Raw genomic sequence first — 23252 nt, 5'->3', positions numbered from 1 at the left:
AGTTCAATGTATGGAAGAAAATGAAGGAACATTTTATTCATTCATTTCCTTTCCTTAAAGGACTTCAAGGAAGTCTCCCAACCAGGCACTGACCAAGCCTAAACCAGCTTGGCTTCATGGCATCATATGGCTTTTGCATTAAGAATTTCAAATTCTACACTGTAATCCTATGCATAACTAAAATTAGATGTGACTGGGCAGACACATTAAACTACATGATATCATGCTAAACCATTGTTTAGAAGGCTGGATAAGCCTCAAGTTTTTGCTTCCATTTTAGCTTACTGCCTACACTGACAGTGAGGTTAATGTTACTATGGGTTTAAAACAAGCAAACTCCAAACCATGAATTCACTGACAGTGACTACGTGAGCTGCCTTTAGCATGGTTTACTATGCAAAGGTGCCATACAAATAAATGTTTAAACAAACCATAGTTAGCATCTACCATAGTTTAGGGTTCAAACAAAGCACTAAACTGCAGTTAATGGAAAAGAGAAGTGAAATCTTCTGAGCTCTTCCTCACAGCCAGGGCAAGGAGACTGCCTGGGATTTTTCACCTAATGCTAAACTACGGTTTAAACTTTAGCACGATGCCTGAATGCAACCATAATGTCAGTGTATGGATATATACTTTTCCTGAAAAGGAACACCACCGCAAAGACCGCAACCCTTGTCCTCCCCTGTCCCACTCAACTTCACTGCACTCCATTGCTTTAATACTCTTCTCCTCACCCAGTTCATTTCCAGTATCAAAGTCAGGCTTCTACTCTAAGCAATGGAGCAACACCAGGTAAAGCTGATGTAAAGGTGGGGGTTTCCTGGTTTCCATCACATGCTCCTTCGTATATGTGAACAGCAGAACCCACCCACTCATCCTTATAATGTGTCCCTGGGGTGGATGGGAAGGCAAAGATATCCTATCACATCCAATTAATCCCCTAATCTAAATAAATAAGTGGCCCTTTTAGATTCAGTGATACTCTATTATGAGCATGCATGAATAGGATTACACTGCAAGAAAGCCAAGATTCTGAGCAAACTGGTTGGATTTTTGCTAATTAGTTCAATTTGTCCCTTTGGAAGCGGACAACAATTTAAAAACTCTCATGCTCAATATGCAAAAGTATTGACAGTAACATCCAATGCTAGTCATGTGCAGAGTCGACCCATTGAAATAATTCATTTCAATGGGTCTACTCTTGAGTGTGAGTAACAGTGGCTATCACCCAAGATTCCTGCGAGTGCAAGGCCCCTGGAATGGAGCGTAACAGCAATCACAATTTTTTTCCCGCTGCTTGCACTCTATTCCATCTGGGTCAAGTTCTCCAGTTCCACTTGCCAAACCAAATTCTCCAGAGAGACACTAAAAGACTTGGTGAGGAAGATGAGGTTCCTGCACTGCTAGTGGTCTAAGTGGAAGATGGAGCACCTGTTGAGTAATAGATTTCTTCTAACTCCTAATTCCTTCTATCACTCAGATCCTCCTCCTCCTCTATGTGATCATCCTAGCCTTCCCTTGAAGCTCCACAGAACTTCAGAGTGATGCCAGAAGCCATGCTTCATAAAATTGCACTTTTTGGCAAGTACCATAGTTTTTCAATCATGTGTCCATTTGGAACACAAAACAGGTCGCCAAACCCTCTTTTCCTGCCAGAAGTAGTGTCAGAAGTGAATCAGCAGCACAGACTGAAATGCACCCAGACCAGATGCACATTCCAGAACAGCCTGAACGTCCTCATGGGCGCATGGCAAAGCTTCAGTTCCCAGAGTGGTTTTAACAATGGGGGTGGTGTTCCTCTTGAGAGCACCTAGTCCCCCATCTCTGCCACAGACTTATTCTTACTTAGTAAGTACCTGTCAGGTAACAACTGGTGTTTCTCAGGTCCTGAGCCTGCCAGCTTTTGCCCATCTGGGGTTCTCATGAGATCTCCAGAGCATTATCTGACACAGCTGCCCAGAACTGCTTATGAGTTTTGCACAATGAACATTTTCACTCTTTGAAGATGTTTTCACCAGACACCAATAATTAGATTTCCTCTATAGACACAGAGTCTGGCTTCGATGCACACATTTTTCAGACTGTTTGAGGCTGGCAGTGCTGGCCACTACCTTCCAAAATTCTCGTTCTCATTTTCCAGGGTTCTTGTGTGAATCATAAACCATTCTTGTCCCTCTTGTTGTTTTCTCCAGTCTTGGCCTTTGAATTCAGCACAGAGTTTTCCCACATTTTCCAAGGCAGGTCTCTATTTCAGCCACTGTGAGAGCACCACGGCCAATTCCACTCACACAAGAAACTCTTTTATTTTCTCATTTGACCTCATTAGATGGGGACATTATTATGCTGGGCAGGATTGGGGAAGGGGGGCAGGGTGAAAAATGGGGGGAGGTTGACATAAAGAAATACCAGCCTTCCACATATTCCCTACATACAAATGTCTTACAAAATCTCATTTTTTTGCAGAAACAAAACAGCACCACTGTCTACAAACCTTCCTGCCGTGTCAAAAGATGAGGTGACGTTGCTGAAGAGTTTTGTTTTCCGCCAGTCCAATTAGCTGATGCAGAGAACATTCTAGAATAATGTCTGCACTCAAAGTTTCTCTCTCTCTCTCAAAAATTGAACAGAGATGCTTATGTCTGCAAATGGAACAAGAGGAACTTCTCTAGCTACGTTTTGCCAGCAGAACTTGACACGTGATAGCTTCCAAGGAAGGTTCTCTGAGGCGCATTAGCAGCAATCTACTACCTTCTTCTTAGGTATGCTAACAGTCTAGATCAGGGGTAGGCAACCTAAGGCCCGGGGGCCAGATCTGGCCCAATCGCCTTCTAAATCCGGCCCGCGGACAGTCCGGGAATCAGTGTGCTTTTACATGAGTAGAATGTCTGCTTTTATTTAAAATGCATCTCTGGGTTATTTATGGGGCATAGGAATTCGTTCATCCCCCCCCCAAAGAAAAAAATAGTCCGGCCCACCACATGGTCTGAGGAATGGTTGACCGGCCCACAACTGGAAAAGGTTGCTGACCCCTGGTCTAGATATTCCAGCATTCTGGAGATAATTGTTGGGGGGATTAGACATGGGGAAAGGGGTTAATTTCTTTCATGGGCACAAATCACCCCATGTATGAGATAAAGCCAGCAGGTGCAAGGTCAGCTAAGCTAGTTACTATAGCAACGGCCCAGTGCCTTCTATATAAGTGATTAAGGTATGCCAGCACATTAGTCAGTTGGTGAGTCTGTCCATGAGTCGGAGTATGTGTTAAGTCTTGAACCTGCTGGAGCAAGAGAAATACTTCCTACTTGTATATATCTGTATCTGTATCTGCAAAGCCTACAAGCTGTATGTATCAACATCCAGAACTGTATTACTGAAGCCTGGTCTTCTGCAGCAGTAAACTTTTTTGGACCTTAAGCTGTCTCTGTGTGGTGACTGGAACTGGGGCAGACTATGCTATGTGGATATCTCACCTAAGATTCCCAACAATAATGTCATAGTGATTTACTGCAGGGAATTCTCCATCTATGCACAATACTATCACAGACCGCACACAAGGGCCATGTAGTAGAGACCAGAAGAAGTGACACGTCTTGGCAGATCAAATTAATCAGAAATGGGAAGTATGGCTTTTCAGAAAAGGGAACTGAAAAGAGGGTGGAGAGAAGGGATCAGCCTGTGAAACAAACAGAAGAGGATACCACAAAAGGTGCACACCAAACTTAGTAATAAATTACTGAGGCCCCAAACAGTTTAAAGACAACTGAATCAGTTAGTTTGTTTTCATTATTTATCTTCTAACTCTTAAGTAGCATACAAAGGATGCCCAGACCTGGCAAGACTCAAACAGGCTTACCTTCAACAAAGCTGCTATATCAAAATGTCTTTGGACCAACAGGAGCTAACCTAATGTCCTTCAGATGCTGTGATCCACAATCCCCATCATCCTCAGCCACCATTGGTAAGGGATGATGGGAGCTGTAGCACAACAGCATCTGGAGGGCAGTGCATTTGCAACCCATTTTAGATCATAGCCCTTGAACAAGTTTCAACCAATGTATGTTTTCCTCTTGGCTTGAGAGCAGATTGGGAATGACTTTAAAGAGAACAACTGCTAAAAGGGGAAAGAATGAAGAAGCCCCTTCTCTGCTGGTGGTCTTCTGCTACAGACTAGTATTTATGACTATACTTTGCTTTGTGTGTGTTTTTGTGTGGGGCATAGGAACTGCTTTATACAGTCAGATCACTGATCCATCTACATTAAAAAGTAAAGGTAAAGGAGCCTAGGACGGCTGAGTCCAGTCAAAGGCAACTATGAGGTTGCGGCACTCATCTCACTTCAGGCCAAGGGAGCCGGCGTTTGTCCACAGACAGCTTTCAGGGTCATGTGGCCAGGTCATGTTTAGCTTCGGGCACAACTGAACACTGTGATGGAAACTAGAGTGCACAGAAATTCCGTTTAACTTCCCGCCACAGCGGTACCTATTTATCTACTTGCACTGGTGTGCTTTTGAACTGCTAGGTTGGCAGGAGCTGGGACAGAGCAATGGGAGCTCAACCCATCACGGGGATTCAAACTGCCAACCTTCTGATCAGCAAGCGCAAGAGGCTCAGTGGTTTAGACCACAGCGCCATCCATCTAGCTCCGTACTGACTACACTGATTGGAAGCAGCTCTCCAAGGTTTAAGGCAGGGGTCTGTCTCAGCCCTACCTGGATATGCCGGGGATTAAACCTGGGACCTTCTGCATGAAAAGCACAGGTTCTTATCAGTAAGCATACAGCATTTTTAAACTTTCTATAACTGAGCATCATGTGCCATTTGGGTACCACCAGTGCTTACCAATAGGAATGCTCTCACAGGTGGGATCTTGTTCAGTTCCATCAAGAGCCTGAGTGCTTTTTCATGGTTGCTGCAATATTCCTCGTATACAAAGAACTTGTCTTTCTGCAAGGTGAGGAAGAAAAAAAGCACACGTAAATGAAAGGCATCCCATTTACCTTTTGTATTTTACTTCAAATTAGTACAAATCAAATTTCCTTTCAAATGTGTACAAATCACGCACACTGGAAATTATGAGATATGAGCAAACAGTTGGAGGTGTCATCTATTGCGTTTTTAAGTTCATGTTGTCCTGCAGGAAGGTTTCTGGACTGCCTTCTTAAATATTACACCTTTCAGTGAAAAACCTCTCTGTGAAGATAGGTATTTTTTAAGACACTGCAATATTAGGGCCATGTTTTACAATAAACCCATTTTGCGCATTGTTCCAGGTTGGCTTGTTTCATACAAACCATAGTTAATGTTAGAAACAGTTTGTTGGCATGAATGATACAACAAGCTATGGCTAAATAAAAACAGAAGCAAACGCTTCCAAACACCTCCAACCAGCTGCATGGGGAGAAAAGAGAAGGCATGCACGAGTCTAAGCTGATTCACATTACACTAAACAAATGGACAAAGGACAAAGGAACAAATGGACAAAGGAAGAAAAAGGATGTGTAAGGGGTGGGAAACAAATTCTTTTTATGCAGGCACAACACACACATACATACAAAGTGAGACCCTCATAAATATATGCAAACTCTGTGAGAGATCCAGAGAAACGTAAGTGCATCTTAGTGCATCATACGTGTACATGGGGGGGGGGAGGACTACATGATCGGCTGCAGACACAGCTTTTTTGTTTTTGATATAGCAGTTTCCAGCGCCAAAGAGACATGCCACAACTCAGTATAAAATACGGCTTGCGTCTTTATAGGTAGGAACAAATGAAGAAAAAATGAAGCTGCCTTCTGGGTTCGTTCTCTCTCTCTCTCTCTCTCTCACACACACACACGTCTGAGACATAAACAGCTTACAAGCACACACTCCAATTTTCTAGCTGAAATAAATTCTCTCTACATACTAACATCAAAAAGCAACTGCCATCGCTGTTACATGATGTACTTTCCGTGTCACAGTTCAAGTTGGCTACCCCACCCCCGCTGAATGAAGATCAGACATGCTAAGCCCGTTACAAAACACAGTCATCTGCAGATTGGCACAGAAAGTTTTTCAGACAAGCAGTAAAACCGTCTCCATGCCAGAATCAATCAGACATGGAATAAAAAACCCTTCCATGGCTGACTAGGATGAGCAAGATAGCTAGCAATCACACTAGGAGACTTTCAGTAGAAAAATCAAGAGGTCGTCCCAGGTACTGAATATCCATCTAGTTCCTTGTCACCTGGCATTTGCCTTTTATTTGTATGTTTTATTTTATTGCATTTATATTGCGCCTTTCTTCCATCATGGAGCCCAAGGCAGCAGTGTACACATGGTTCCCAGGCAGCCACCCTTCCAGGCACTATGCAGACCCAGACCTGCAAGGTGGTAGTTTCATGTGACTTCAAACCGTACACATCCTACGACCTAAGTGTGCATATTATTCAAACGCTGCTGAGTATACCTCTATACCACTTTATTACCATTTACTACTTGCTTGGAGTTGTATCCCTCTTCTATCAATGGGCCTTAGCTGGAGGTAAAAAGCAATAGTGCCCCAACAGGGGCTGGGTCAGGTTTCCATTTCCATTTCCCACAGTGCCCCAGAATTAAAATGGCTTGAGGAAGAGAACAGGGCTGGTGTCAACAATGGGCCCTGCTAGCATACTGGGGCTTTAGCAGTTGCCAAAGAATGCTGATGGCTCAACACTGATCCTGAGTTCAGTTATATTAGTAGTAGTAGTAGTAGTAGTAGTAGTAATAGTAGTAGTAAGCTAAAGGTAAAGGGCCCCCTGACCATTAGGTCCAGTCGTGACCGACTCTGGGGTTGCTGCGCTCATCTCGCTTTATTGGCCGAGGGAGCCGGCGTACAGCTTCCGGGTCATGTGGTCAGCTTGACTAAGCTGCTTCTGGCGAACCTGAGCAGCACACGGAAATGCCGTTTACCTTCCCGCCAGAGCGGTACCTATTTATCTACTTGCACTTTGACGTGCTTTCGAACTGCTAGGTTGGCAGGAGATGGGATCGAACAACAGGAGCTCAAACTGTCATGGGAATTCGAACCGCTGACCTTCTGATCAGCAAGTCCTAGGCTCTCTGGTTTAACCCACAGCACCACCCGTGTCCTATCAGTAGCAATAGTAGTAGTAGTAGTAGTAGTAGTAGTAGCAGTGGCGTAGCGTGGGTTATCAGCACCCGGGGCAAGGCAAGTAATTTGCGCCCCCTAACCCGTGGATTTGCGCCCCCTAACCCGTGGATTTCCCTAACCCCCAGATGTTGCGCCCGGTGCGGCCGGCCCCCCCTGCACCCCCCACGCTACGCCACTGAGTAGTAGTAGTAGTAATAAACTACCCTTTAGCCAAAGATATCAGGGCAGTTCACAACATAAAAATAAAAGATAGACGCACAAATATATAGCTAAAGAAGAAGCAACAAAACGATACCGCCCCCTCTCACAAGCACATTTAAAAGGCCATCAGCCAATGACCTGGTTGAAGAGGAGCATTTCCGCCTGGTGCCTAAAGATATATAATGAAGGCGCCAGGTGAGCCTCCCTGGGGAGAGTTTATATGGGGAGAGGCAAGCCCTTGAGGTATTGCAGTCCTGAGCCGTTAATCCAAAGATGGGTAATTTGCGGCCCTCTAGATGTGGTCCGACAGCTCCCATCATCAATAGTCATGCTGGCTGGGGCCGATGGGAGTTGGAATCCAACATACAAAGGTCCACACAGCTTTCCCATCCCTGGACTAGCGCAACATGGCAGCCAGATGCCTCCCAGGAACCCATAAAAGGAGTCAACTTCCGCTGCAGTCAGTCCCCATCAGAAGTATGCCGTCTCTGAATCTGGACGTTTCATTTCGCCACGGACAAACTGATCTTTCATGAATTTGTCAAATCCCCTTTAAAGGCAGCAGACATCATTGCGCCTTGAGGCAGCAAATTCTGAAAGTAAACTACGTGGCCGCCTGACGTAGTACTTTCTTTTGTCTGTCCCGAAACGACTGCCAATCAATTTCATTAGAAGATCATACATTCCATGAACCGTGAATTCCTTTCCTGTTACCAAATGGAAGGGATCCGCTGTCTACAAAGAACAAGGCAGGATCCAGATAAGCAGCACTGGAGGCCACTAAAAAAGGGATGCTTTTGTTGTCCCTAAAGATTCTGTTTAGTATAATCTAATTACACATTTGTTTTTGCCTCTTCATTTATCATTATTTAACATTGTTTCTCCATCCAATCACAACCACCAGGGGAAATAAAAGCATCAGCCACAAAAAGATTAAGGAAAGAAGCTGGAAAGCGGCAGGCTCTCAGGTCTTATCTTTTGCTACACTACACATCTGGAATTGCAGCTGCTTATTCAGTTTCAGGCAAATTTGAGCAGAAGGTTGCAGCAGTATAAAGGCAAAGGATCCTGGTTCCTGGTGACCAGATGCAGGAAGCTGTATGGCTTTGGGGCGGGGGGTGACGCAACCGAACAGGACAGTTTTTGTTCTTAAAATACCACTTCATGAGGTATAGGGAGAGACAACACTTCAGCGGCAAGAGGGCTGCTTTTGTATGTATAGAGGCTGAAGGTTTCATTTCTGAGAATAGTAAAAAAAAGGGGGGGGAGTTACCTCGACCAAAGCTATTTACAGAATTGGCAGTTTATTAAGAAGTGTATGCCAGCAGCTTTACTGACGAGTAAGACTGCAATGCCAGCTACGCTTACCTGGGCATAAGCCCCAATGAATTCAGTTGGACTTACTTGCAAGCCTACATCGTTAGGATTGCAGCCTAAAATATTGCTGAATAATATTCAACTATAGGTGGAGAGGGAGATCAGGGACATTCTTGGTAGTGGCACCTGCTCTGTGGAATGCCCTCCCATCAGTTGGAGGTAGTATAATTCTGGATACTAGTGTCTAGAAACCACAGGAGGGAAGAGTGCTCATGTGCTTGGGTCCTGCTTCCAGGTTTCCCCCAGGCATCTGGGTGGCCACTGGATGCTGGACTAGTGGCCTGATCCAGCAGGACCCTCCTTATGAGCATTATCAAATGCAGGTTCGATCTCAGCCTAGCTAAGGACCCATCCTCAAGGGCAACATCGAGTTCTTCTTATGACTATGAGAACAAGAAGAAGAACCATGACTAGAAAGCTTTGGTCTGGACCAATAGGACTCGTCTTACGTTAACCCCAAATAACTCTTTATACCAGGGGTGGGCAATACACAGCCGGCAGACGCTGTTAAGACTACAGCTTAATCCCTGATCATTGGCCATGTTAGGTGGGACTGAATCTGCTAAGTCCCGGTCTCAGCACAATCAAGTCCCAGAACCCCAGACACTTGCCCTATGCACATCTTCCGGGTATACTTATGAGCAGGGCACCGGGAAACTGGTTTTTCAAATATCATCCTTCAGCATCACTGAACTCTTTCCATTTGAGCAGAGGTGACACTGGGGTGAAAGGACCCAATGTCGATTTGTTGATTGTGATTGCAGCTCTGTGACTTTGGCTGCATTGTTAGAGGTTAAATTTAGACCATGACATCTCCTGGCAAAACTCAGCTCAATGTATTCAATAATTATATACAAGCCAGAGGGTTTTCATCAAGACTTTCCCAGCTGCCCTTCATGCATAAGAGCCACAAGTATGAAAGCTATGCTTTCAAATTACCCAGTGCCTGAAGTGTTTAATTTCCTCTCTGGATGACATTGAGGTTCCTTAGCTGGATGAGGAAATTATCAGTTACATAATTGCAGGTGCTACCCCTGGAAATCTGAACCTGCACTTACCAAGTGTATCAATGGTCACTAACCGTAGCTATCTAAAAACAGATTTTTTCTTATTCGGGAAATTCTCCCCCATTGATTTAGGGCCACTTCACATATTGCCATATTTCCAAACAGGCTGGAGGAATTACAGGATCACATGTGAGCAGATACAACAATCCTACTTACATGTGGGCAGCTCAATGCAGTGGGAGTCTATGGTGGCCACACAAGCCTGGTGCCTTAAAATGGCCTGCACAATTTACACATCTGTTGCATTATACATGGCCATCAAGGGCATGCAATATTTAATGCAATCTCAATCTTATCAACTGGGTTGTGCTTTATAATTGCTCAGAAAGAGCATCCTGCAGAATGTCTTGAATAATGGGAAATATGCTTGCCAATTTATTTAAGTTTCTGTCTGGCAGGGCTGCTTCTTAATGTGTGATTTTACCAACAGATTTGTTTGAATTTATCGCAAAGTGCTTTGGGGTTAAGAAGCATCTCTGGGATGAAAGACAGTCTGGGGGGAAAGTAGACTAAATCCCCTAGGGCCAGAGAGATCGAATTTTAAAAGAAACTAGAGTTTTCCCTCTTTGGTCATTTGCTTTGAACCCCTGTGAGTGTGGTGTGGGAGAAAGAGGAAGAAGAAGAAGAAGAAGAAGAAGAAGAAGAAGAAGAAGAAGAAGAAGAAGAGGACCTGAGAAAGTACCTTATCAAAATGATACATTTGCAAATAAGCATTTGAGCTCATACTCACAAATTTTAAGAAAACTTCTCCCAGTTCATGCTGAGACTGAGGTTCTGGATGCAAACAATATTCCAGAGCCGTCAGGAAGTCCTTGTGAACATCAAGTATATCTTCTATGTTGGAAAATAAAATCTGCAACATAAAGGAGTATCCATTAATAATAGCTAATGAAAAACATGATAGGGTCTTAAAATATTATTCTGATCCATCCATCCCAAACTATCTTTACTATCCCTACTATTTGATAATGATGGTTGAGGCATCACACTAAACTGTACCTATTTAACTATGAGTTAGCACAAATGCTGAATTGACAAATTATGAATTGTGATTGCTCAGCAAACCACAAACAGAAACCATAGTTTGCAGCAGGTCTATAAACCATGGTTTGTGATAGCTACGGTTCATTGTTCAGTGTGGCATCTGAGCGGAGTCACAGACCTTAAAACTCTTAACTGTCTGGACTCAGGATACTTGAAAAATCACTTGTCCCCATATTCACCTGCCCAGCAGCTGAGATCATACTCAGAAGCTCTTTGTCAGGTGCCCTTGCAAAGCATAGCCTGATATTTCATCTGTTCTCTTATGCTTTATTATGGTTGTTTGTGTGTTTTGTTGTTTCTACGTTGCTGTTTATCTTCCTTGAATGCCATTCACAGCAGAAAAGCAGCACACAAATGCATAGGATGTAATTCAATGTCACACTATGACAAACATTTCATTATGAGCAAGTATTGCAGCTTGCCAAACAGAACTATACCACTTTCCTCCTCCTGTCCACTATTCTGGAGTTTATCTAGACCTCCTGACCTGATCCCGACCCCCCACAAAAAGCCACTAAGACATGGGAGGAAACGAGACATCAATTTTCAAACTTAAAAGGCAAGCAGAGCTAAGAGCTAGACTTCTTGGTAAAACAAACCATGGTTTTGAGTTTCCACATGTAAAGCTGGCAAACCATGACTTGGAGCGTTTTTTTTCTGCTTTTGTTATTTATCCTCACAGCATTCATAAATTCAAAAATGCACCCCCTTCTTCATGCTGCAGCGGCTCTGGAGGTGAAATTCTGGTTGTTAGTCACTGCCTCTCAATGCAGACATCCCAAGAAACTAAAGTTAGCAATAAACCACGGTTTGCAAATCCATTTCATCCCATGATCTGAATCAGGGTTTGCCACCTGATCACAAACAACCTTTTGTCAATTCAGCTTCCTTAAGCATGGTTTAGCAGGATGCGTGATTTGAGCAACTGTCCTCTCTAATGCTACTATTTGTAATATCTGCAATCCCCTTCTCAGCATGTACTGGGCCACAGAGCAGAGGTCAGCTATGTTAATGGGTTCTGATGGGCCTTAATTATCTGTCTGGCACGCACTGCCTTCTGTCTTATCCTCAGCTGCTTGCTTCCTGCTGAAGGTGATCCTCAATCCAGCCAGCTGTCTCAAAGCCAGAGATGGCTTTGTGTTTACCAGGGTGGTTTTAATGAGGAGTTAAAACCTGTTCTGATTGCCCTAGGGAAATCTAATTTGTCATCCTTTATGTCATTAGTATTGTAACTGCTGGGCAGCAGAGATCTGCACTAAGCATTTTGTTTGCTTGTTTCAGTTTCAGATTATGAAATAACCAAGGCAGAAGACAGAATAAAGTGTTTGGTTGCCTATTTCAAAAGGCTATGTTCTGTCTGGCAAGCGACCACATTTATAGACCTCTGGGAGCAGGAAATGATCCAACATGTTGAGATGTTCCTCCATCATCAAACCCATTCAGCACTCTCAGTTCTGTCAATGTTAATCATAAGAGCATTAGGACGCAATGAAAGTCCTACTGGCCAATGATCTACCTAATCAAACATCCTGTGTCAAAGAGTGATCAGTCATATGTAGGTCACAAGCAGGGCACAAGAGTAACAGCCCCACACTATTTCTGCTATTAAGAGATACACTGCCTCTGAACACTGAGGTTCCATTTAGTGATCATGGGTAACACTCAATGATGGACTTATCCCCCAAGAATGTGAGAACTTGTGTGGTTTAGAAACTGAACGAGGAGCAGAGAGATGCACTTTCAAATCTCTGCTCAGTTGTGAAGTTCACTGTGTGATCTTGACCCAATAGCCATCTTACAGCCTTAAAGCTACCTTAGAGGACTCTTCTAACAACAAAATGGGGATCTATGTGCAGTGACCTAAAAATGCAGTGCCAAGTGCACTACGTACTCATGAAAGTCCTCATGCAGGACTTCCCACTTTTCTCTCCCTGGTCACCCCCTACAATGCTTTTTCTAAACCACTTTGAGGTGCAAGGGTTCCATCAAGCACTATAGAAATTTTATGAAATAAAGAAATAAACCTGTCCTGGTTGTTCTCCAAACCCTCCAGAGCAAATTTAGGGGACACAAGGGAAGGAGAGAGGTGGACAGTCCTGCTGCCTGAATGGACCTCGTTCTGTGCATGCAACAACTTGCTTGAGTCTCACCCATAACAAATACATGGAGAGGGAAAGTATAGTCTCCTTGTAAAGCTATCTAAACTTGATGTTTCAAAAGGATAAACTAGATACAGAATGGCAGATTCAATAGTAAATATGTACAAAGTCATTAACAAAGAACTGGAACAAAGAATTCTGACTTCGACAGTTTTGAAATTGGTTATTGAAAACTGGGGAAGCAAATCTTGTGGTCGCAAAGCAGAGCTCAAATCCATTTGATGAGTCTATGATGCGGGGATACTTAAGGACTACTTGGATTCACTTCAAAGAAGATATTGCAGACCTGGGGAAAAAGATGTAGAAAAGGGCAACTGGGAGAAGAGAAGTTGTATTTGCCAAAAGGGCCAGCCCAAGACATTTTGCCACCTGAGACGAAAGTCAAGACAACAACAAAGTCCCATTCTACATACGGAAATCAATTGGACTCTTAGTTGATTATTATTTCAACACTGGCAAAGGGACAGCATCTTCTACTTCACTTGAGGTCAACAGGCTAGCTAGGAGTACAGAGGTATCTAAGAGCCCCCCAGCAGGTGTCATCTGAGGAGGGTGCCTAACAGTAGAGCTGCCCCTCCTTGCAAAACCTTTTGCAATTGAAGCACTGGCCAAAGGAGTGGGGAGAGGGCCTTGATAACCTTGTATGGAATTGCAAAGGTTAGCCTCTTGTGTCAATGACCAAGTAGTGAAAAAGACCCTTTATTTTTACAAGAGCTTCTTAAATCCTCCCTGTGCTTCGGCAAAGAGATAAACCAAAAGCATCACTCTGCACCCACAAAGAGGCTTCAGGCAAAAAATGCATTCAATCAGTAGCGAACAGAAAATGAACTGATGTAATATGTGATTGCGGTGACAGATATATTTAGCACCTTTGGAGGTGATAAATCATTTGGAATAAAAGCAATGGAAATAATATCCATCAGCATTTTATCATCTGCTGCATCTGCAGACCAGAAAAAAAGCTTCACCTGCTGAACCTTTGCTTGTTCTCCAGGCAGCTGAATGAGGCCTGCAAGAAAAATGTTGCCCACCCAACCCAGATCTCACCCTAGAGAAAGAGCCATCAATGGCATGCACAGCTCCTCTCTCCAGGAGAGGAAGCAAGCATGAACTTCACTGGCTGCTGAGCAAAACAGCAACATAAGCAAATAGCAGCATCTAGAGTCGAAATCCCAAGAGAGTCTGTGTGTGCCTTTAAATTATGCACACTAAATTTTGCTGCAGTTCTCCCCTCCGTTTCCCCCTGGATCCTTTCTTCTTCTCCCTAGTGAGTAGGACTCCAGGGGAGGGCACAGAGAAAGAGGATAGTTTTCCTCCCTCTCTTGTAGCACTAGAACTCATGAACCTGAATGCTAGAAGATTCAAGATAAACAAGACAAAGCACTATAGAACTTACTCCGACAGAAGGCAATGGTGGCCACCAACTTGGATGACTTTAAAAGAGGACAAATACATGGAGAATAATGCTAGCAATGGCTACCAGCTAGCCATGATGGCTGTGTTCCACCTCCACAATCAGAAGCCTTATGCTTCTAAATGCAAGTTGCTGGAAAGAGCAGGTGGGGAGAGTGCTGGTACACTCATGTCTGACTTGCAGGCTTCCCACAGCCATCTGGTTGGCCACTGTGAGAACAGCATGCTAAATGGGCTCTTGACCTGCACCTTCAGGACTGCGCTTATGTATGCTTCAAAGCATATGGTTAAAAGGGGTATACAACAGGATTGATGATCAAAAGAAGGAAACAAACCACTAAATATGTAGTCAGGATTCACATCTCCCAGCTTGGAAATGCAGGCTTCTAATTTTTTGGTCAAAGAGGAGAGTGAGTGTTATGACCTCTCAAATTCTTCTCCAGCTCAGGTTTTTAATCCAAGCAGAGATGAGTTCAACCCTTCTCCATGAGCCCCTGCACATTTACATTCCTTCAAAGTCCATTCTACCTGCTCACTGACTGTATTTCCCAGGCATGTGGAGCTGCACACCAAGAAACAGAGGGCTGAGAGACCTCCCTTCCAAGTTGCCTTATTGCGACTTCTTAATGCCAGACTAGGAGGTGGGGGTGAGGGTTGGAGTCTCATAGTGGAAGGATAACTGGATCCTGTTGCATCCTTGACGTGGAACACAATAGCATCAACATCAATTTGAACTGGATGAGATCAAGCCAATAATTTTATCAATTTATCCAGAAATGGCTCATTCATCAGTAGAAACCCCAACACTTTGCCTACCAATTTAATATTGACAACTATAGGTGCATCCAGTTAGACCTTCCCATTGGTCCCTGGGAGCAAAGGTTTGCCTAGGGTTGCTACACATTATTATTATTATTATTATTATTATTATTATTATTATCATCATCATCATCAGCCAGCCAGCCAGTTTTCAACAACTACGTGACAGGCAGAAAATAAGGTATAGATTTCCTCACTGTTGCATCTCCATGCTAGGGAAAAAAATTACCTGTTTCAAAGGTGAAAAATGCCTGTGCATTTAACATAACATGGAAGTCCTTCGTCAGCAGTGGCTAACAACTCACTGACCAGATGTATGCAAACCCAACCTCTTGCCATACTCTAAATCATTCACAAAGAGATTGGTAGTCTGAGAGTCCTACCTTGATGTTGTCCTCTGTTATGTATTTTTCAGCTTTGTCCACAGCGCTCTGTCTAATTCGGTGGAGAAATGCCTATGGGCAACAAAAAGGGAAAAAGTGGGTTAGTGTCAAACAGATACTCGTGAATGGGATACTGTCCCACCAATCTCAGTCTGCCCTCAGCCAGCCCCCACCAACCTGCCTGTCTGCCTGCCTGCTTATACACAGTGCTATTTTTCTAGAAAAAGAGGTGCCAGAATTCACCCTTGTTCTCTTAGAATGGCAATGGTGCCCACCTGAAAAGTGCCAGAACCGAGTTCCAGTGAGTTCTGACTTTAAAAAAAAGCTCTGCTTACACCCAGTCCAGGGGGTAGATATGGCGGTCAATTCCTCCCCCTTATTCTCAGCGTTGCCCTCGTAGAAGTCGGAAGGGAGGATAATGGGGACAAAACTCAAATTGGTTAGCTTTACCTGCCATTGGCTTTGAATCCACTTACTGTTTGAGTTCCCTGATTCCTGCGGTACCTGTCATAATGAGCACCAGCAACCATGGACAGATATGGCTTCTATCTTTTGGGTTTTTTAATAACATCCAACCATCAAAATACAAATATGAGGCTTCTTTGCGCAAAGGACAGATCACTTTGCATGCTCGAAACTATCAAAACACGCATTGCTTCACTAATGGGACGCTTTTCTTTAAAGTTGTTCGGGTTCCGACTGGCAAGAAGCAACGCCCGTGTCTCTTTTTACTTAGATACCTAGTACCAGCACACCAAAGGACACAATTGTTTGTTTATTCTTTCCAAGGTTTCCCATTTCTTCCTCTAGACATGGAACTGCTCTGACTTGATTAGGCAAGCAAGAGGCCTGGCTCTCATCATGTAAAGAGATGTGTGCCAAGGAAGAAGGGCGAAAGGGCTCAACAAAGAAAGAGTGGGGAAGAGGAGGCACATCCCTGAAACAGAGGCACATTGAAGCTAAGAAGCAGTTGCCGCCCAGTTTTACCCTGATGTTAGAGAGGTGACACCCGTGACCCATAAACAGCCACTTGATTGTAGTCTCTCCTCCGCAAACACTTCACTTTCAATGGTACCTTTGTTTAATAAGAGTTCATCCACACACTCTGAACATATGACTGCAATAAGTGCTGGGCTAGACCACGGTCCAATCCAGTCCTGCATCCTGTTTTTCAAAAGCAGCAGCCAGCCAGATGCTCCTGTGAATCTCACAAGCGGAGGAGCATGAAGGAAATGGGCTTCCCTTGTCATTCATCCACATTACGGGGGGGGGGGGGCTCTCCTTTGCTTGTTTCGTAGTTCTTCCGAGGCCTGGGTCAAGTTCTTTTTGTGGGCGTCAATTACAGAAAATTGCTAACGATGACGACAACAAAAACCTGCCTCTCCTGGATCCTTCCTTTCACACCTGGACTGTTCTAATTGATCCCAGCAGATTTCCTCCCCGATGGCTGTCTGAGTCAGGCTCTTAACTTCTTTCCCCATAGAGAAGTGGGGATGGCATTGTTTGGAGCAGAAAAAAATAACCCTTTTTCTTGACCTTCCTCCTGAAATATCAGTGTATACAAAAGAATACCAGGTGCTGTGTTATGACGAGTCAGACCGTTGGTCCATTTAACTCAGTACACTGACTGGAAGCAGCTTTCCAGATTTTCAGGATAAGTTCTCTCCCAGCCGTACCTGGAGATGCCCGGGATTAAACTTTGGTCCATCTACCACTGAGATAAAAAGGTAAAGGGATCCCTGACAGTTAGGTCCAGTCGTGGCTGACTCTGGGGTTGCGGCACTCATCTCGCTTTATTGGCCGAGGGAGCAGGCGTACAGCTTCTGGGTCGTGGCCAGCATGACTAAGCCGCTTCTGGCGAACCAGAGCAGCACACGGAAACGTCGTTTACCTTACCTTTATCTACTTGCACTTTGACGTGCTTTCGAACTGCTAGGTTGACAGGAGCAGGGACCAAGCAACGGGAGCTCACCCCATCACATGGATTCGAACCACCAACCTTCTGATCGGCGAATCCTAGGCTCTGTGGTTTAACCCACAGTGTCACCCGTGTCCCACCACTGAGATACACCCCTTTTAAAAGCAAAGAAGGGTGGTGGTTGTTGTTGTAAACCAATTTCTCCACAAAGGATGCTTATTACAAGTTTTTAAGGGACTGTGTCAATTCACTCTCTCCCCCTACCCTTAATTTTCTTTTCAACCAACTTACACGCTTTTTCATACTCAGAAACTACTACATTACTAAATTCATAATAATGCCAGCTGACAGAACATTAAGTGACAGACTATTTCAGTGAGAATTAGTTTTAGATACTTTTACTTAAAATCTAGCGTTGGTTATTGGTTTCTTCTACTCTTGTTTTCTGTTACACAGTAAAAGGCGGGTCATGCCTAGGTCTCCCTTCAGATTTCTAGGCTCTAGATAGTTAATAATGAACAAACAAACAATAGCCAAAGGCATTGGACCAGCTGTGACATTAGAGAAGCTGGTTTGCAATGTCAAGATTAAACCCTAAATAGCATGTAGTGATTATGGGACTAAAACCAAGAAGATGAAATGTTACATCTCTCCTCTTCTCTCTGTAGGGAAGGGAGATAAGAGATAGCAAGTGAAAATGAAATCAGATAAACCCATCAAGGAGAAAATCCGCTAGGATCAATTAAAATAATCCAGGCATAACAGGAGGAGTGTCAGATTTTTCTGTCTGTCATCATTAACTGCTTTGTATTATTGACTCCTACACAAAGAACTTGTACCAGGCCCTAGAGGAATTGTGTATGGGCAAAAAGAGATTATTTACTCCCATGTGGGAAAGGTTTTGGGTGCAGTTGTTTTTGAGGCAACCAACAATTGCAAAAGTGATTTTATTTGCAGCAAGTAAATCAAATTTAAGCCTTTTGCGTTTGGCGTGAGAACTTGTTTATGGATTGCAAAGAGCTCACGCTACCTGTCCTGTGGGTCTATTCCCTCTTGCATCCCATTGTCCTTTCTATATATACCCTTGACATTTTGCTACCTTTACATTTGACATGATGAAGAGTAGCATGAAACTCAAAAGCTTTACACACACATTACATTTGAATTATTTTAAAATACAGGGGGTTGGGGGGATTCAGGTGGCTGGTGCCAAGTTACCGTATTTTTTGCTCTATAAGACTCACTTTTTCCCTCCTAAAAAGTAAGGGGAAATGTGTGTGCGTCTTATGGAGTGAATGCAGGCTGCGCAGCTATCCCAGAAGCCAGAAGAGCAAGAGGGATTGCTGCTTTCTCTGTGCAGCGATCCCTCTTGTTGTTCTGGCTTCTGAGATCCAGAATATTTTTTTTCTTGTTTTCCTCCTCCAAAAACTAGGTACATCTTATGGTCTGGTGTGTCTTATAGAGCGAAAAATACGGTATGTAAGCATTTCTCCTCTGCAGCTGTCCCTACACAGAAGCACCAAACCATTGTTTCTTACTCCTGTTCCTAGACAAACTTGCCTTTGCTCTGGCAACCACAACCAGCACTCATTGGCAGGGGACAGCTCCATGCAATGGTCTTTGATGTGTTTCTAGTGAAAGCCACCTTGGGGATCCATCTGAATTGCAAGGTGGGAAAGATGTCCAATTATATATATTTATTTGACATCCATTATATATATTTATTTGACATCAAATTATATATATTTATTTGACATTATTTGATATATATTTATTTGACATTCAGGTCCTGTGAATCACTGTGATATGGATATTTGTGTGTTCCACTGCCTTCTTCCTGCACCATCACATCCATTGTGGGGAATGCATTACAGTACAGTGGTACCTTCATGTACAGCCATCATCCGATCCGTTTGTAAACCAAAACAGGTTGAAACCAAAGGCGTGCTTTCGCCAATGGGGCCTCCCAAAAAAATTGTTCATAATCCAAAAAAAAAAGGGGGTTGTAATCCAAAAAAAAGTTTGCAAACCGGGACACGCACTTCCGGGTTTGATGTGTTTGAAATCCAAAACGTATGCAAACCAGACTGTTTGCAAACCAAGGTACCACTGTACTATGGCTGATGCATCTCAATTCTCTGTCTTGGGTGAGACATGTCTTGAAGCCTGGAGTCAAGTCTTACTTAATTAAAGTGGTGGTGTGAGTGGCTGATTCTAAACTTAAGACAGTAGGTCTTCCTCTTCTGTTAACTATGAAAGTATACATAAGACTCACTCAGTCTGGAAAAATCCCATCAGCCTCGACCAGCATACAGAAGGGCATGACCACATTGGCTACACCTCCACTTTTGTGTGTATGCCCCAGTTGCAAGGCAAACAAGGAGGTTTGTTTTTCTTAAAAACCTGACTGACTCCTGTAATAATATAATATTTACTCATGCATTACAACTTGCTCCGAAATACGGCCAGTCTCCCAACTGACGCAGACAGAGCTAACTCTCTCCCATGTCATGCATGTTTACACGAGTAAACAAAAAAACGAGTCTTCAAAAAATCCGGGGACTAAGGGCAGCCTGCATAATACATGGCTGTCAAGAACACGAAGTTTTGTAAAACATAATACCGGTAATCATTTTTTCTGCAATTAAAAAAAAAAATGAATAGAGTGGGAACTATCTGCTGGAGCACCATTCTTGCGCTTCAAACTACATCACCAGTGAAACACAGAGAATAAGGGCAGGATCTTGCCAAAATAAATAAAATAAAAGAGTGCTCCTCAAAAGAAAAAGCAAATATCACACACTAGAGTGAAACTGAGAGAAATGAGAGAAAGTACTGGAATCAGTATGAGACACAGCAAAGCACTTTTAAAATATGTAGTCAAATACGTAACAGTGCACAAGAAAAATACCACTGCAAATCTTGAGTAATGGCCTTTTGGGGCAGGGCAGAGAGAAAATAAGAAATAACTGAATGAGAAATGAAAGCAAACACTGAAAGAGCTTTTCCAATGCTTGGCAAAGTGTTGTCAATTTAAGTACCATAGCAAAAAAACAAGAATACTTAGTAGGAATCTAATGTTTTTCCTAAGCATTTAAGGCTTTTCACAAGCATCACAGCAGTCATTATGATTCTGAAGTTGTTCAAAAGCTTTTTAGCTGTGCTAAGATGAAGGTATTTACCTGCCCTTGATTTCCAAAGCAACCCTATCAATGGTGGTGGAGAGGGGGGATTCGGTGGCAGAGCTATCTCCACTGCCTAAGCGCAGCGCTGCGCTCAGGGCAGGAGGAGAGCAGCTTTTCGTTTTCCATTTCCACCCTTCCTCCTTTTTTTCCTTCCCACTTTCCCTTCTGTTGCAGATAATGGGAAGGAACTAACTACACCAACTCCATTGGCAGAGTCCATTTTAGGGCCTGTGACTCCATCTTGGAACTGTTTCTTAACTTGAGTGCCTCAGAATACTTTAATCAATAAATAAATCATTAAAAATAAATACAATACCCTTATAAGGTAGGCCAATCTGATCATTTCCACATTGTGTGTGTGCTTGTGCCGAACCTAAGCTACTTAATGAATTCATATGTCAAATGAAATTTGGGGTGGTAAGATTCTAATACACAGAGCTTGTGGCATTGTGCAAGAGTCTGAAAAGACTTATTTTAGAATGAACACTATCACCATCTCCTCATTGCTGGGATCACTGAAAGGGGCCACTATTCTACTCAAGGCATTGGCCCAAAGAAAAGCCATATCCATACACACTCATCTACCAAGAAAATAGATGACGGAATATACACAGAACTAAAAAAAGTATGTAAGTTGAAGCAAATTCAAAACACTTGAGAAATACTACTCCACTCCCCTGTGTATTGCATTAGAACTGAAATTTAGCCTGCTTACAGAAAATCTTTGATTTAATCCTCCAGGACAAAGTTTCCTTCTTGCTTTAAGTAGCTGAGCTACAATATAATTTCAAATTTGCACATATTGCAATGTATTAGCAAGTTCGAATAAGGTAAGCTTCCCCCACCTGCAACCACACGCACACATATCTAAAAAAGCTTGCAATCCCCTTTGCATAGGATTAGCTTGGTAGAGTAGCGTATTATTTACGTATTAAACCTGCTTTCCCTTCTACATATTAACTGTGCTTTCATCACCATACAATAAACAGACAGCATAGCACCACAACAGTGTTTTGTGCTCATCAACAAGCTTTGAGACTTTGCTTTGAAACTTTTCCGGCGGGGTGCCAATTCACACAGGAACTACAAAGGACTCCCGCTCCCCCCATTCTGGTCCTTCTCTCCTCTCCTGAAAGGCTAGAATCCTGCGCCTAGAAACTCTAATGCGCAAGCGGCAATGAAGCCAGAGGGATTTGCTAGCACATAACTGATGGCAGGCTTCCATCCATACCACCAGCCCTGTTTTACTCTCCACAGAAGAAATCTAAAGCAGCCAAGATCAAACAATGGGTTTAAAATAAAATAAAAACTGTGAATTTACAGACTAAGGAGACTGCCAGACACAGATGGTTCCTGCTGTTTTCAAACGTCAATCTTCTTCAGCGTTTGCCAGCTATTGGGCCATCATTCCCTTTCATAACATCAGTTACATCACAATGAAAGCCGCACATGGCAGCGAAACTGGCAGTTCTCTGACTAGCACAGAGGGAAGAACCCCCAAAGGATCCAAACAGCATCTACCCCTCCTTTCCATTGGGTGGTCTCAACAGCGACTGAAAGTATTCAGTAGATAGCTAAACCCTTCTGAATCCAACTGCCATGTCCCATCATCCAGGCAGGATATGCTTAACATAGGGACTTCCTAATAGGTGGACATAAGAAGGACCTGCAACAAAATATTGCAATGTGGAATGGTCTTGTTCCGTTGTCGTTGGCTGCCATGCCTTCTTTCCAAACATCCCAGTCCCCCTACCTCTCAATTTTCCATCCCCTTCCCCAACAAACATTCTGTGGTCACCGAGCATGCTCAGTCTCCATTCAGCCATTCATGCACTTGAGTTCACTATTTGTATATATGAGTTTCCCTAGCCCCAAGTTGTTGCTGTTGTTGTTGTTGCTGTTGTTGTATGCTCTGCCCATCTGGTTTGGTTTCCCCAGCCACTCCAGGCAACTTCCAGCAAAATATAAAAACATAATAAAACACCAAACATTAAAAACTTTCTGGAATAATAATAAATAATAAATAATAAATAATAAATAATAAATAATAAATAATAAAATAATAATTTATATACCTCAGTGTGATCAGGATATCACATAGAGGAAGGACAAAGCTCATAGTGGAGTCTGTGTTGTGGACAGGGAGGACTCATGTCATTCCTCCACTATATATTTATTCTTATTAGCTTTTTTCACAAACAGGGACCTAAAGCAACTTACAAAAATGAAACCGTTGTATTTCATCACTGCCCACAGCTGAACATATGAACTTGGGCCTACAGTCCTTCGTACATCATCAGAGAATTCAACATTGCTCTTAACAGAGTTAATTAGGAAAGATTAATCTGAAGCAACCCTGACTTTGTTTATTCACAGTCAATGCTAAGTGCATTGCTTTTCAGGTCTTCAGCAAAGTCATCCTTTGTTGTCTAGGTCCTGTCATCAAGGTCAATGCAGAGCACAAGGGGGAGGGGGGAGGGGGAGCACTTAAATGGTCCACTGACCTGGACATAACCTACAATCAGCTAACTTGCTGCAGGGAGCAGCCATGTAT

At 43.3% G+C, this 23252-nt stretch overlaps 1 protein-coding gene across 1 annotated transcript in view; it reads right to left on the bottom strand.

Annotated features, from left to right (window-relative positions):
• Positions 1-23252, bottom strand: part of PREX1 (phosphatidylinositol-3,4,5-trisphosphate dependent Rac exchange factor 1) — a 220779-nt gene that overhangs the window by 105369 nt on the left and 92158 nt on the right. The window contains exons 2-4 of the mRNA XM_079978837.1: positions 15596-15667; positions 10508-10630; positions 4840-4944 (exon numbers count right to left, since the gene is read on the bottom strand). Coding sequence (XP_079834963.1) covers positions 4840-4944; positions 10508-10630; positions 15596-15667 — 300 coding nt within the window. The remainder of the gene's footprint in view (positions 1-4839; positions 4945-10507; positions 10631-15595; positions 15668-23252) is intronic.

Source organism: Podarcis cretensis, assembly GCF_951804945.1.
Source record: "Podarcis cretensis genome assembly, chromosome: 6".
NCBI classification, from domain to species: Eukaryota; Metazoa; Chordata; class Lepidosauria; order Squamata; family Lacertidae; genus Podarcis; species Podarcis cretensis.
Note: the sequence above shows the minus strand (reverse complement) of the source record. Positions and strands in the feature narration are given on the sequence as shown.